This window comes from Protopterus annectens, chromosome 2.part1, assembly GCF_019279795.1.
Source record: "Protopterus annectens isolate FY-2018-M chromosome 2.part1, PAN1.0, whole genome shotgun sequence".
Taxonomy (NCBI): Eukaryota; Metazoa; Chordata; order Ceratodontiformes; family Protopteridae; genus Protopterus; species Protopterus annectens.
Genome location: NC_056729.1, coordinates 83,292,485 through 83,307,377, shown reverse-complemented (window position 1 = coordinate 83,307,377; position 14,893 = coordinate 83,292,485). Strand labels below are relative to the sequence as shown.

The 14,893-nt window shown below is 39.5% G+C and overlaps 1 protein-coding gene across 1 annotated transcript in view; it reads right to left on the bottom strand.

Annotated features, from left to right (window-relative positions):
* Positions 1-14,893, bottom strand: part of LRBA (LPS responsive beige-like anchor protein) — a 4,045,850-nt gene that overhangs the window by 3,439,724 nt on the left and 591,233 nt on the right. The window contains exon 3 of the mRNA XM_044063433.1: positions 7,915-8,015. Coding sequence (XP_043919368.1) covers positions 7,915-8,015 — 101 coding nt within the window. The remainder of the gene's footprint in view (positions 1-7,914; positions 8,016-14,893) is intronic.

The following is a 14,893-nucleotide window of genomic DNA, read 5'->3' as shown; positions in this document are numbered from 1 at the left end:
CAGGCAGGGAATGAGAGTAATTACTGTTTCCAGGCTGTGGCAATGCAGAGTCCAAACACTTTTTAGATACCATTGTAATTTCCTCATATGCAGTCTTGCATATGGAATTATCAGAATGCAGGATGCCATGTAGCTCAGAGCCTGCAGAAGTTTTCTTGCAGATAACTGGGTATTTGTTGCCATGTCTTTGAAGTAAGAAGTCAGTTACCTTTGTTTGTTCGACGTGAGATAAGCCATCTGGGCAGTTGTATTTAAGCTTGCACCCAGGAATATTATCTCGAGAGGGTACTAGTTTTGATTTATTTTCGTTTGCTGTGTACCCTACGCAAATTAGTAATCTTTTTACAAACGCCAGATGCTGTAGCAGAATATCTTTGTCCTTTGCTTGAATAAGGCAGTCGTCCAAGTAGGGGTATATTTGAATTCCTCTTTGTCTGCAAAATGCAATTACTGGTGCCAGGCATTTTGTGAAGTCCCTGGTCACAGTAGATAAGTCAAAGGGCAGTGCAGAGAATTGGTAGTGCAGTGAGCCAGCTATGAATCTGAGGTATCTTCTGCAAGATTGTCTGATTGGGACATGCAGGTATGCCTCCTTGAGGTCCAAAGTTACAAGCCAAGCCTTCTTGTCCAGCATGGGCAGAAGCTGCTGTAGAGTCAACATTTTGAATTTTGGGACGTCCAGAAAAGTATTTAGAATAGACAGTTCCAGAATTGGTCTCCAGGCTTTGTCCTTTCTTAGTACCAAGAAAAGTCTAGAGTAAAATCCGTGTCCCTGCTCTTGATGTGGCACTGGCTGAATAGCCCCCATGTCCATGAGAGATGAAACTTGTTTTTGTGCCTCTTGCCACTGATTGTGTGGCAGGTCTGGCATGCCTTTTGCCTTTGGAAGGGTGTGAAAGTGGAACCTGTAACCCTGAGAGACTATATTTAAAACCCATTTGTCCTGGGTGATCTTGTGCCAGTTTTGTGAAAAAAGTGCTAGCTTTCTCCCTAAGGGAGCTGCCAAAAAATAAGTGCTTGGCACTGGCAGAGGGAAGTCACTGGGACCGTTTTCTATAAGACTGTGATTTGTCTTCTCCGCATTTGGATGTAGAAGCACCCCATTGTTTGGGTCTGTATGAGCCCTGGGGCTGTTGTCTGCCTCTAGGGCGTCTGAATCTGCCTCTTTGTGGTCTGACACTGGAAAGGACCAATTCTTAGAGGGCCAGATCCTGCTACATCTGGGTGGCTGTACCTGTAAGAAACCCCTTACTGACTGCATAGATTTTGCCTTATCCTCCATTTTCTTTAACACCTCCTCTGCCTTAACACCAAACAAAGTATCATGCTGTAATGGAGCATCCAATAATTTTGCTTTAACAATGATCAGGCAGATTCTGTTCCTTTAACCAAGCATGCCTTCTAATAACAGAACCTGTAACAGCTGCCCTGCACGAGGCCTCCAGTGAATCATAGCCACATTGCAAAGTATGTTTTCCCACTTGTTCAGTTGCATGCAATAAATTCTGCAAATCCTTGTTCTCAGAACATTCAGAATTTGTCAACATTTTTTTGTTTTAACAAAGACATTAAGTATTGCTGATATCTGAGCATATGAAACTGACAATTTAAAGCCCTTACAGCCAAGGTAGCAGAAGTGTAACTTTCTTCCCCATCTGTCCAAAGCCCTAGAATCACTGTCTGAGGGGACAGGGTTTTTGGCAGAAGCTGCCTTGACCCATTTGAGACCCTATGAGATAGTTTCTGGGTCAGCAGCAGGGTTTTTGTAAAGAAATTTATGTGAGTCTGGGACCCTGTAGTATCTGCCCGGCTTAACAGGGGCAGGAGGTAAAGAGTCTGGAGACAGGCTGGACTCTGAAAAAAACATCATCTACTATGTCTAGTACAGGGGGAATTGCAAGAGGTCTGTGCTGAGGAAGTAAAAGAAAGTCTCTAAGTCTCTTCTTAAAGTCGGAATAATCCTGGCTCTCCCAATGGAAAAGCTCCCTCATGGTATGCAAGGTTTCCCCAAAAGAATAGTCCTCATGAGGAGAAGCTGAAGGAATAGAATCTTCAGCATCATAATCCTCATAGGGAGGAACAGAATATCCCTGATCAGAAGAGGAATCTGAGGAAATGGAAACCTGATCAGAGGAATCATATTCAGCGTCTTGCCTAGGCCTCTTATCAGGAGGGGGATGGGAACCCTTGATCAAAGTAATTAGGTCTTCGACCATTTTGAGCATCTGTTTCTTAGGCATAGACACCTGTCCTGGAGAATGCTGTACTGGTTTCCTTGTCTTTAAAACTGTTTTAGACTTTGTCTTGGATGCTGAAGTATGCTTTATATAATGTTGTGTAGGTCTGAAAACAACCTCAGAAGCCGATGCCTGCTCAGCGGCTCCGGACCCATCTGAGGCATTAATTTTCTAAGGGTCAATACCTTGAGTATCCAGAGGCCTAGCTGTCTCTATGAGGGAGTCGGAGGCGGCCTGTGGCTCTGAGGTAGCGGGAGTCAGGGGCTGCGAAAGCGCCTCACTGAGCACCGGCGACTGGCCTAGAAGAGGCTTCGTCGGTTTTGGACCTCAGATGCTTGTCCTTGTCTTTATCCTTGCGTTTTTTATGAATTCCGGTCGTCAGTTGTTCAGACGGCATTATGTAGTTAAACCTTCTGCCAAAATAATGAAAAGCAAAATCGTACCAACGCTTAATAGTGCGTTGGTTAAATCTAGCACAAAACCGACAACTAGCAACGTCGTGGTCAGGTCCTAAGCAAGGAATACAGTAAGAGTGGAAATCCTTAAGAGGTATTTGCTTCCCACAAGAAATACAATTGTTAACTTTTTCTGACATCGGTCTGGAGCAAGAAAAAAGTTTCCCCAATGGGGTACTTAGCTTTATTGAAGACTTCGGATCTGAAATTCAATTTCGAAAATCTCAGGAGTCGGTCGACCGGCACTTGCGAACTGCTTTTGCTTTGGGCACCGCGCGGCAAGAAAGACTGAAGAAAATGGCGTTGGCTGCATCTTTTATACCCCTGGCGCACTGACGTCAGGGAAGAGATGACAGCAACCGGCACCGGACCAGGACTTTGGAATTCGGGCCGACTGCGGGTAGCCTGCCAGCAGGATAACCCAAGTGTAATGACTGCAACAGTGAAACACAATGAACATCGTTGTGATCAGGGCCTAGGCAAGGAATACAGTAAGAATGAAAGTCCTTATGAGGTATTTGCTTTCCACAAGAAATACAATTATTTACTTTTTCTGACATCGGTCTGGAGCAAGAAAAAGGTTTCCCCAACGGAGTACTTAGCTTTATTGAAGACTTCGGAGATTTTCGTGTTCGAGTTTCAGATCTGGAGTCAGCTGACCGGCACTTGCGAACTGCTTCTGCTTCAGGCACCACACGGCAAGAAAGACTAAAGAAAATGGCGTCTGCCGCATCTTTTATACCCCTGACAACCTGACGTCAGGGAAGGGGCGACAGCAGCAGACGCAGGACCCAGGACTTTGGAATTCAGGACTGAGGGCAACCTGCCAGCAGGATTAACCAAATGTAATGACTGCAACAGTGAAACATGAAGAACATCTTATCTAGTTAGACTTGAAACCTGCTACAATAAAATTTTTAAATTTGCTACCAGCTCCCCCCATAGGACCCACCACTGTCTAGCCTTAAAGCAACTTAACTGGTTAGAATTACCCTACTCTCTCTAAATCAGCTCAGCATTGTACAAAAGTTGATACACCAGCCAGAAAAATCCCCAGCTCTCCAACAGCTGATACAACTTACACTAACACTTGTGTCCTTCGTTCCACAAATAAATCATTACTACAAATCTCCAGATCTAATAATAGTGCTGGAGACTCACTATAGTCCAACTACATCTCCAAAATTTAGAATAGCATCCCTCAAACCATTATTTGCTCAACTCATCAGACTCTATTCAAAAACCTCCTGAAGAACCACCTAAGCCACTGGCTCTGCCCTTGCTCAGGCCCTGGTTAAAACTCTGCCCACCCCATTACACTAACTACAATATATTTTTAAGCATATGATTAACATAATAAACTCTAACATCTATCAACTACTTACCTCTCACCCTATCCTCCCACCCTACCCTTTCCTTCCTCACTCCCAATTCTGCTACAAACCCAAAACTTTCCTCTTGTGTAAAAGTATCTCCCCTTCCCCACCTCACTTCATCCTTCCTCCTCTAACACAAATCTCTTCTCTGCTCTATACCTCTTTTAGACCTGCATCCTAGTTTCCTTAGTTGGATATATTAGGGCATTAGTACAAAATGGAATACAATGTTCATTGTGAACAGAGTACCACATTGTTTTGAAAAATGAATTTGACCTGCACGTCACACTATGATCTGAGAGAGAGTCTCCAAATTCTCTAAACCACAAGTTATAATGTAAATTACTTGCTAAAATTTCACTTGGAACGTCTCTTGGTAAACTTGAAATACTATGGTAAGCTGCTTGTTGAGAAATGTTTTGAAGCTTTTCTCCCCAAGTCTCCACTGAAAGTGGGCTAAAACCCAGTCGGACTTTCCCAGTAAACAAATGCAAAATAAATAATAATAAATAAATGTCGAACAAGTATCAGTCAATGTGATTATATACTACAACACACAAAACTAGTATCAGTGATTTACACAAAACACTCCTGCAATATGTTCATTATGAAAATTTCTAAGTAAAAAGTTAAAACTACTGATCAACATTTCCTACTGCCAAAAAAAAAAAACACACACTGTGCTTTACAATCACAATTTATAAGAAGATGAAAGTCTAGCTTTTCAGCATTGCACATTTCAATGCAGAAGGCGAAAACCAGTATTCGCAGACATACTTTCCTAGTCAAGTAAATCTTATTAAAAATGCACTTTTATTTGATAACCAAAGTACAGCACTGATCCACATGAACCTTTTTTCAGACTCAGCCCAGATCCACCATCTGTTTAACTGACTTGTTCAGAGTCGCACATCAGGCAAATAGATGCTGACAGAACCAAACCCTGGAATACAGAATGCAGCACTTCAATAGGTCATATTCCTAGTCCTCTGTTCTAACTGCTGGACACAGCCTCACTCCTTTGCGCTATCACATTTACACCAGTGGAACAGGCCAGCTTCCACATGGACACCAACAATGTGACTATACGTTTTAAATTTTTTAGCCTTAGATGTTCCAGTGTAGAAGGTACAAATCACATTTCAACCAAACTTTCTTGTAATCAAAACTTGTTGCAACAATGTATGCTTGACAAGCGACAGTTAAGTAGTTTACTCTATATACATCACACTCCTTACCACCATCTCTCCCAACTATTGGTATCTATTACATAGGTTTCTGTTTGTACCCAACAAAGAAACACAACAATGATTATATTCCCAACCTAATGGCAGCAAGCCAATTCCATCTGGACACTCCGTTATCCCCATATGTGCCAAGAATCATGGACGTAAACAATACTTCAGTATTACATAATCAACACACAGCCACCATACAGCAACATTTATAAGTAGGCAAACATGTCTGTACTCTTCTGACTTGAAAATAATAAATCCAGTCTCAGTCTGTTCTCCTGTTTTGACTTATATAAACAGTCACAGCCTAATTATTCAATCTAAGCTGTCAAGGAACATGCAAGCATTCTTTATTTCCTTTTCTGGCCAGTTTTATTCATCCAATTTGTCATCCAATTCCACTCAACTGGAGTCACTTAAAAGAACTTGCATGATCCACAGCCAACAGGAACCAGCAACACTGTAAACCATTTAATTTTACCACTGCCAAATTTGCACTTGTAAACAATTGCATGCCAGTTGGAAAAACAAAAGAAAGGTTTGTTCATACTTAACTTTCCAGTAATAAGGTACTCCATCCATCTCTGTAAATTGAATTCTCTACTGTAATGAAGTTTCAGAACAACCATGATCTATAAAAATAGGCTGCCCTTCCCCAGCATACCTTCCCCCAAACACCATAACTGCTACAGTATCCGTTCCTTTTCATACTATAAAAAAAATTGAACCAAAACTAACCTAAAGTAACCACATGCTCAGACAGAGATGAAGGCAACTGATAATCTTATGCCATTCCCAGTGACTTAAGTAAATTTATTTTCACAGGGCCATCTTAGTTCTAACGAACATGAAGTGATCTACATTTCCTTTGCCTTCCAAACCATCAGTTAATCTGCAGTTTGTCTGTCTGGCTCTATCTTCCAACAAAACAAACTACTGTTACACACCACTTGCCATACATTTCAAGTGCCTTATTTAGAATGTAACTTTTTTGCCGAAACTGCAGCCCAGCAACGTATTACAAGTGTAACAGCTCACCAACACTAACTCATATAATGTTACCACTTGTCCAGTATAAGTATACCCTATTAACAATCCAGGAAAAATGCTTTAGGTCACACGTAACCGCTTCCAAACTGGTTTCAGCATCTTTAGTAATTTTAATATTGCCATTTTCTGATCATCTTGACTTCCAAACTGGGCAACTGCCACACAGCCAACTTCACTTTCCATTTCTTTTTCAAAAATCATCTCTTACTCACTCTTGACCAATCCCATTGCCATCATGCTGAGTCGTGCTGTGCACAGGGATAAGCCCTGACCAACTCAGACAACACTAGTTTAAGCAGCAGCTCAGGAAGCTAGAAGAACCAATGCAAGGATAATAGGAGTAAGTGAGAGGATCATCTTGCACATTCCAGTGTAAAGGAGATGGATTCCAATTCTGCAAGTTCTCCAGTGCAAACAGAAACCTGGATGCAAGCCACTGACCAAGAGATGCAGGCTTGGAATCCCAAGCTGGTAATGGTAGCCTGTAGGTGGTGTGTGCATGACACCACACACATGGGAATCCACTGGGGTTCCCCAAGATGATGCAGTGCCTATGCCATGACCAGTGGGAGAAGGATAAAGAGGAGGTTGGGGGGTGGACACCTCCACAGTCTATACTAAAAACAATGGGGTCCATTAACTTGAAGGAGCACCTATCAGCTGGTGCTAGACAGATAAGGATGCCTTCTGGTCTCAGTATGGGGGATAAGCCACACTCATCCACTTGGTGGGGGCAGATTATCCTTTGGTCACTGAACAGGACATATGGACCTCACTCCAGAGGTAAATAGGATGCATCCAGCCAAGGTGACAGGCACTGCAAGCAGACGTGGGGGCACAAGTGGAGATACAAACCACCCACATGGCTGCCTGGGTGACAGCTCTTGCCTTATCTCAAGTGGAGCTCCTGGGTAGAGGAACAAAAAGCCATGCCTGATGGAGGGAAAGTTTGATGTCTGCAGGCAGAAAGGCAAAAGACATATAAAAAATGCACTGCCATCATGCTCTTCATGACACATTTGCACTGTTACTTTGAAACTCTCTGAAAAATCTTTTTGCTTCAACAATAACATTTTTTGCACCTTAACAAATCTAGGATGTGAGGCAAAATGACGACAAAGCAGCAGCCATTTTTCAAGCAATAACTCAGTGCCAGGAACTCTCATATAACTTTTTCACCTCTCAACTTGCTTCAGTATTAAGAAGCATGTTTCTCTTAAATATAAATTATCAGTAGCCAGGACTTAATGGAATCAAGTCACCAGAGGTTATTCAGGTGGAGGACGGGTGAGAAGTCAACGCTGGAATGTTTTCTGCTTCAAATGATGCAGTCTCCTAGTATCCCTCACTTGGGAAAGGTAGCTGTCAAATTACTTCGCTTGCATACAAGATGTTGAGACATTACAAATAAACCACATCAAATACAATCAGGAAAACTTAATTAAAAGTCATTACTAAATAACAAAACAAAAGGAAAAATAAAAACTTCCTCCCTCATCATACAATAAAAGTTAAAAACTTAATGTTAGATACTTAACTAATGAATGCCATAACTACTTACCCAATGCCCCTTTTCTCCTTGTAGTTTACTAAAGAAAAGCTTCAACTCACGAACTGTAATGCTATAACTAGTCAGAACTCCCAGCATATCCACAAGCAAGTCTGCAAGAAAGGAAAGAAAAAACAAATGTCATACACCACTGCAGAACTCAAAGCTAAGAAAAGTGACATGAAAGCTCACATCTTTGGAATACTAAGTGTATTGCTGGTCAGCAACCCTACTCTTGAAATGTCCTGTCTGAAAGCCTTAGATCATGTATCAATACATCTATACAAAGTGAAGGATAAACTTCACTTGCACTAGCAGAAGGCAAGTTTGAAACAGCCTACTTTACATGCGCTTTAATAAATAACATGAGTATTCACCTTTCTAGATGATCTTAAAAATGCCTTAAGCAGTAAATGGAGTAGCTTGGCGTCCTGAACACCACTGCCTTTTCATGCAGCTCTCCTGAAAATCTCTCCTTTGAGCCATGTATAATGTAACCACCTGTAAAGGGACATGCACACCTAATGTTTCCCAGTTAAGCTTATGAGTATCAACTGAACCATACTCGAACTGTTAAAAGAATAAGTGAACTTTAAGGATATAAAACTGCAAACCTGTTGGTTACTTATAGCAATTCATGACACAGTTTCAGGGAGATCCTGGAATGGAGGTGGAATGGCCAGTCTCCAGTGGGACAGAGTTGTGAATAAAGCACCCAGTGCAGATCAGATCGCCCTTCAATAATGAAGTGATACGATTACTCATAAATCTAACAGATTTTATATTACTAGAGAGACCCAAAAGTAGAATATAGTATGGTGTGAATGTGCAGACTAGACAAACGTTTGATGTAAGCACTAGAAAAGCCACAACCTGGTAGAATGCCCTTTTGATCATAATGGCCAAGGCCTGTTTGCTTTCTTAGGAAAAATTACAAAAACAATCTATATGGAAAGTGTGCTTAAGTTTTTGAAATCCTATCAGAACCAAATGGAACAACGTAATTGTACCATTGTTCAGTGTTCATGCACCTTCCAAAGGTGAAACCACATCTGGCCACAAGCATTTTCACTGCTTGGAGGACTCTTTGGGGGGTGAAATTGCAATATCCATCCTTGGGAATTATGATACTTTGAAAAGGATGTCTACAGTGCCCCCTGAGTGAGATGTGCAACAACACAATACCCAGAGTGTGCTGGTGATACATGAAGGTATTGAAATACAGTACCTAAAAAAAAACAGTGATGTACACTGGTGATAGTAACACACCACTGAATTACTCCTGCAAGAATAAGTATTCAGAGAATGATGGTGAGTATGCAACATGAAAATGTAACCATGAGAAAGTTTCGTTAGAAATGGTATTGTGCACTGCAAATCAACATCCCTGAATTGGTACTTTCCCGAAACCTTGAAAAGCATGAATTTCTGTGCTCTTTTTGTTAAATGGGGTGGTCCAGCTGAGCACAGCCCCTTTACAGCATAGACCCATTGAAAAAGCTGCAATAATCTGTTATATTTCAACAGATACATACAGGAAGCTTCCAAACAATGTAGTAAAATTATATGTTCTGAAGACAAATGCATAACTATAGAAAATATGCACAGGTCTAATTGCCTCAAAGCCAGACATCACAGTTTTCTAATCAAAAGACTGGGTGCAGCAATGTATCATATATGCCTTTTAATATGCACTACAAAAGATTTTACTCTGACATGAAAGATGCAAGATTTCAATAAAAAGTTATGTGAAGTTTCCTTTAGAAAATGGCCAACGAAGCAACTTCTTCATAAGAAAAGGCACAACTGAAGGCAGTTATCAGCATTTAGACTGATATGTGAAGTAAAGTACAATTTGAAGATGGAAAATATTGAAGTTCATGGACAGGCAAGTTCCAATTGCAATATTCCTTGCACTTTAGTCTCTGGGCATATAATAAAATTCAAACAAAAGTTATAGACTTATCGGGATGACATACTAGGATGAATGCATCCATCTTCATCAACATCAGGACTATTAATAGGCAGCTCAACATCTTGAACTTTATTAAGTTTCAAAGTTCTCTCATTATACCAGAAACCGCACAAGAATAGATCTTTCTGTCCAGACCTCAGTCATGCTGTGCAAAACCAAAGCATAAAGAAAAAAAGTGACCCCTAGACCAAGTCAGTAAGAGGAAAAGAGCAATGTAGATGAGTACGTTGGGTCTATGTCAAACAACTGAATGGCCAAACTGTTGAACGTCATCTAACTGACAATGCAGTCCGTCAACCCCCCTGATAATCATATATACCAACTCCGAGATCTCACTGCAGTGGGGGGAAAAGGCAAATTTCTTGATCCCTAAAGTAATGTGATCTCAGAACAGTTTAGTGGCATGCAATGTCGATGAGAGGATATGTCTGACAATGTGGCCATTCGATTTGACATAGACATGCAAACGTTACAAGGAATGGACTTGTTCACCCAGATTTACCATCTAGAAAGTAGATAACTTTCATGTCTGATATGAAGTACCACCACCATCAACAGCAGAACAAAATCTCAAATTTACCCTCCTGGGGAGTTTGCTATATGAGAAAATAACAATGATTAAAGAGACTCCAAAGGAAGATATACAGATTGGGAGAGTATATTCAAATTTGTCTCCTGCAGAGGTGTTCACTGAAGCCTAAGCAGCTACTGCACAAGCGTCACCTAAGGGTATAACGGGGGGGAGGTCCTGAGAGATAGCCCTTGCCCTGCTCAACTGTACTCCAAACAGAGGACAAAGTCTTATATTTCTCACATAATTTTATGCAGTCAGTCAACTATTCAGATACTTAGCTACTTGTTACTTTGTCTAGTTAAAAAATTCCTGCTATGGCTTTAATTGGGTTCTGTCCACAAAACCTACCTGCCTTTAGATGTCCACACAATGTAACGGCTATTTTATTTCTATTGGAATAGGGTGGAAAGAATACAGGCAGATGAATTAACTGGTTGAGTTTTGACTTGGTGACTACTTTAGATATAAATGAAGGCATTTTTCAGAGATCTGCCCTTTGGAAATTTAAGTATGGGGGTTCATATGTAAAGCCTGCAGTGCTCAAACTGTTATAGATGACATAACAGCTACAAGGAAGAGGTCTTTTCAAACAAGAATTTCAACAACGCAGAAGAAACTAGTTCAAAAGGAGGAACAGTACCCTTTTCGAGGGCAAAGTATAATCCCATAGAGGCATACGGTCCTTTAGAAGACTGATCAGACGTACTATTTAGGAAGGCCTTGCACACTTTTACAGATGCCAGTAAAAAACTGACATCAATTTTCCCATTCCTCTGCACTATGCAAATTTTCATAAACTTTCCAAAACATCTCTACAAGAAATCTGGTTATTTTTCTGGTGACAGGCTCCCTTTGGACACAACTCTTTCTACTTTCTTTTACAGTGTTAAAAGTTTTGGTAATTTAGAGTTATCAAAAATAGCCATATGATAGCAACCCTTCTAAACTGATGCATATTGTCCAAATAATTCCTTATTTTCTTTTTGCACTCTGCACTTGCTCCTCTAATTGTTCTGCGCAATTCCCCTTCTAGAATATTTTTAACTGTTGTCAACCCCTCCAAATGACTCATTACTTCCTTCTCATATCGCTTTTCTCTTATTTTTACCATGCTTTTGAATCCTTTTCCATTTTCCTACTCCTTCATCTCCTCTTAAGTAATTCCCGTCTTTCCTAATAACTACTGAATCATACCAAATACTCATTTCTTAGATTCCAATCTTTAACAAATAAATAGGAAAGCACCAGTGTCTCATTTTTACATCACTGCCCGGTATATTTAACTTAGTTTTTACTGCTGCATGATCTCATACAGTTATTTGGCAAGTCTCAAAGCTTTCAATTAAATACACATGCTCCTGTTAAATACCACTTCTGTCCAGTTTAGCCCAGTTATTTCATTTTTGGAAATATGTAAATTCTGAGTTCCTGTTACGGAATCTGCATTTTCCATACAAGACATTCTCACATTTCTTAAAAGATCTTTAACCTCTTGTCATATTTCCCTCTTGGGTTTTCTTGACCTTTTTTCACTGTTGCAAATCAGGTTCCAGTCCCCACCTACAAGTAATACTACCTGTTAAAAGATTAGTTCTCCCCAAATTATCCTATGCTTTATAACAACAGTTATAGGTGGAATACAAATATATGCCCTTGCAAATGTAAATTGACAAAAATTGCATCTTTTTCTTTAGAATCACTTCTGCAGCCCATCTTACAATAACAGTTTTATACTTTTCCTTTCTCACTAATATTATGCTTAAATGTCCACCTTACAATCCTTAGTCTACTTCACACGTTTATTTTTAGCCAAAATGTGTCCTGTATCATTGCTATTTGCACCCTATACTTCAATTGATTGCCCTTTGCTTTTATCTCTATCAGCAAGGTCATTTACGTTCCATGTTAACATTAACAAAGCATTCAGTCTGATAAAGCTGTTTACTCACACATACTGGACATGGCAGTTCTTTTGAATACATGTTTCAATCTTGTAGTTTACATGCACTGACTAATGGCTGACAGGCTGATCTTGTATGTAACTTGTTTCTCATCTCTGTCGGTCCCTATCTCAAATTTCCCAGACCTTTCGATTCAATAAAAAATTCGGAAACAAAAAAAAATAAAGTTAAATTACATTTTAACTCTCAGAAAACAAAACATACACAACTTTCAAAATGGATATCCAGCTGTCCAAATTGATGGCTGCAATCAGATATAATACCTACCCTAAAACTGAGGTTAACTATGCCAATGTACATGTTAGGAAAATTAATGGGAACACAAGTTATATGTTCCCATCTCTATTCACTTCCCAGACACGGTGAACAATTTGCACGCCTTCTATAAACATTAACCTTTAAGCCTTAAGAAAACAGCATATTGGCTTAAGTTAAATGTGCACTGTATATATGAATATAATCTATTTAAAAATCTTTGGAGCAATTTCTTGTAAAACTACTCACTTCCCGCACTTAATTTCTTACTTTACTTTTTATTTTCACAGAACTGCTTGTAAATATCTGTTTAAAAGTCAAGTTCTATCTCAGATTTCACTCTGAACTCTCATGATTAATACCCAACAAGGTGTTTTTCAGCCAAAAGTAGGGGTAAATGGAAAACATGCTAGTTACGTTACAAATGCAAGAAATAACTACAATTCTCATGTTTTTATCACTCTCACATTTTTCATCATTGCCTCTAATTCTGCCGGTTTAAAAAAATTTATATAGTTTCAACTGCACCTCTATAAAACAATGGAAATTATCTTTTAAATCTATACATTCACCTCTATAAAAACATAAAAGTATCTTTTAAATGTATATATACAATAAATATACATTTATATTTAAACGTGCTTACAGGCATAGAACACTGATCAAACAATAACCCAAATTACAGGCAAGACCTGGAATTATATTCCATTAGTAGCCAACAATCACATTATATTAATTTCAACATGCTTGCTTCCCTCCTTTATCTTTTCACAGACATTACAACTAACAGTACTTTTTTACCTTTAACATCACCATCACACACAGCAGTTACTGATGAAAACTGCTCAACCCACCATTTAAAATGCCTCCAACCAAATACTATACAAAGCTGCTTTATAAAACATCCAGTTTATATCAAAAAACGTTTTTTTTCTCTACAAATATTTATAAAAAAAAAACAAACAATTTTTTTTACTATGCTCAGGTCCATCCCGTTTCTATATAAACCACTCAATTTAAGAAAGCCATTCTCCCACCTATGGAAATAATCTTGCATCTTACCTTTAACACAAGGGTGGCATTTTAACAGAAATTAGCAAATACAGACTAATAGCCATTCTATCTCCACCCTTAAAAGTCCTTGAGAAAGGATCCATGCACAACTACTCACTTATTTCAGAAATTAATCTGCTATTTCCAACACAACATGGCATTTTCCCCAATTAAAGCACTACGACAGCCCTCCTTAACTTCATAACCACAACTGTTCAAAACAGAAAGGAGGAAAACCTAGTCTCTGCTGTCTTCCCTGACCTAGCAAAGGCTTCTGACACTGTTTCACATGCACACACAACTGCTACAAAATCTGTCCTCCCTATGTCTATATATGCCCACACTCACTTGGTTTGACAACTACTTATCCTGCAAGCAAACAGGCTGTTAACTGGCAATATAACATTTCTCTTTTCCTTTCCATGGCATACAGAGTTCCCCAGGGCTCTATTCTAGGCACTTTCATATTCAACATATTTGTGAATGGCCTCCATTAAGCACGCAAACATGCAAAAATAATCCAATATGAGGATGACTCAACTCTGATCTGTACTGCTGATACACTGAACAACTTGCCCAGGATTCCCACAGTTCTACTGAAACATGGCCAATTCCCAACCTCTTCTAAACTACAAAATAAATCAAGCTTACGTAATTCACCACAAATAACCCTCTACCCAGAAATCCCTCTTCATTTTAACCTCCACAAACAAAAATTGAATTTGTAATACACACTAATAATCTGGATAAGACATAATGGTTAAGGCATTTACCTCAGACACACAATGTACACGGTTTGATTCTCACTTTTTGGTTACTGTCTGGTTTATTTAATCTATATGCAATCATCTGCAGACTGACTGCCTAGTATTTAAAGTTGGAGAGTTGGCATGTTTAAAATATTCACCTCACAAACAAAAGGTGTAGGGTTTGAGTCTCACCTATGAGGGAAACTGTCTATGCTTAAAATGGCCCACAATGTTAGGCAGCCTTATATTTACACAAGGCCACACAGAATTAGAATTAGCCTTGTATTTTCCTGTGAACCTACTGTTTGATAGATGGTTGGTGTAACCGTGAAGGTGATTACCTTACAGACACTTAATGCAGGGTTTAGCTCTCAAACTGGGTAACTGGCTACGCTTAAACTCATTCACTTCAATGGAGCTCAAG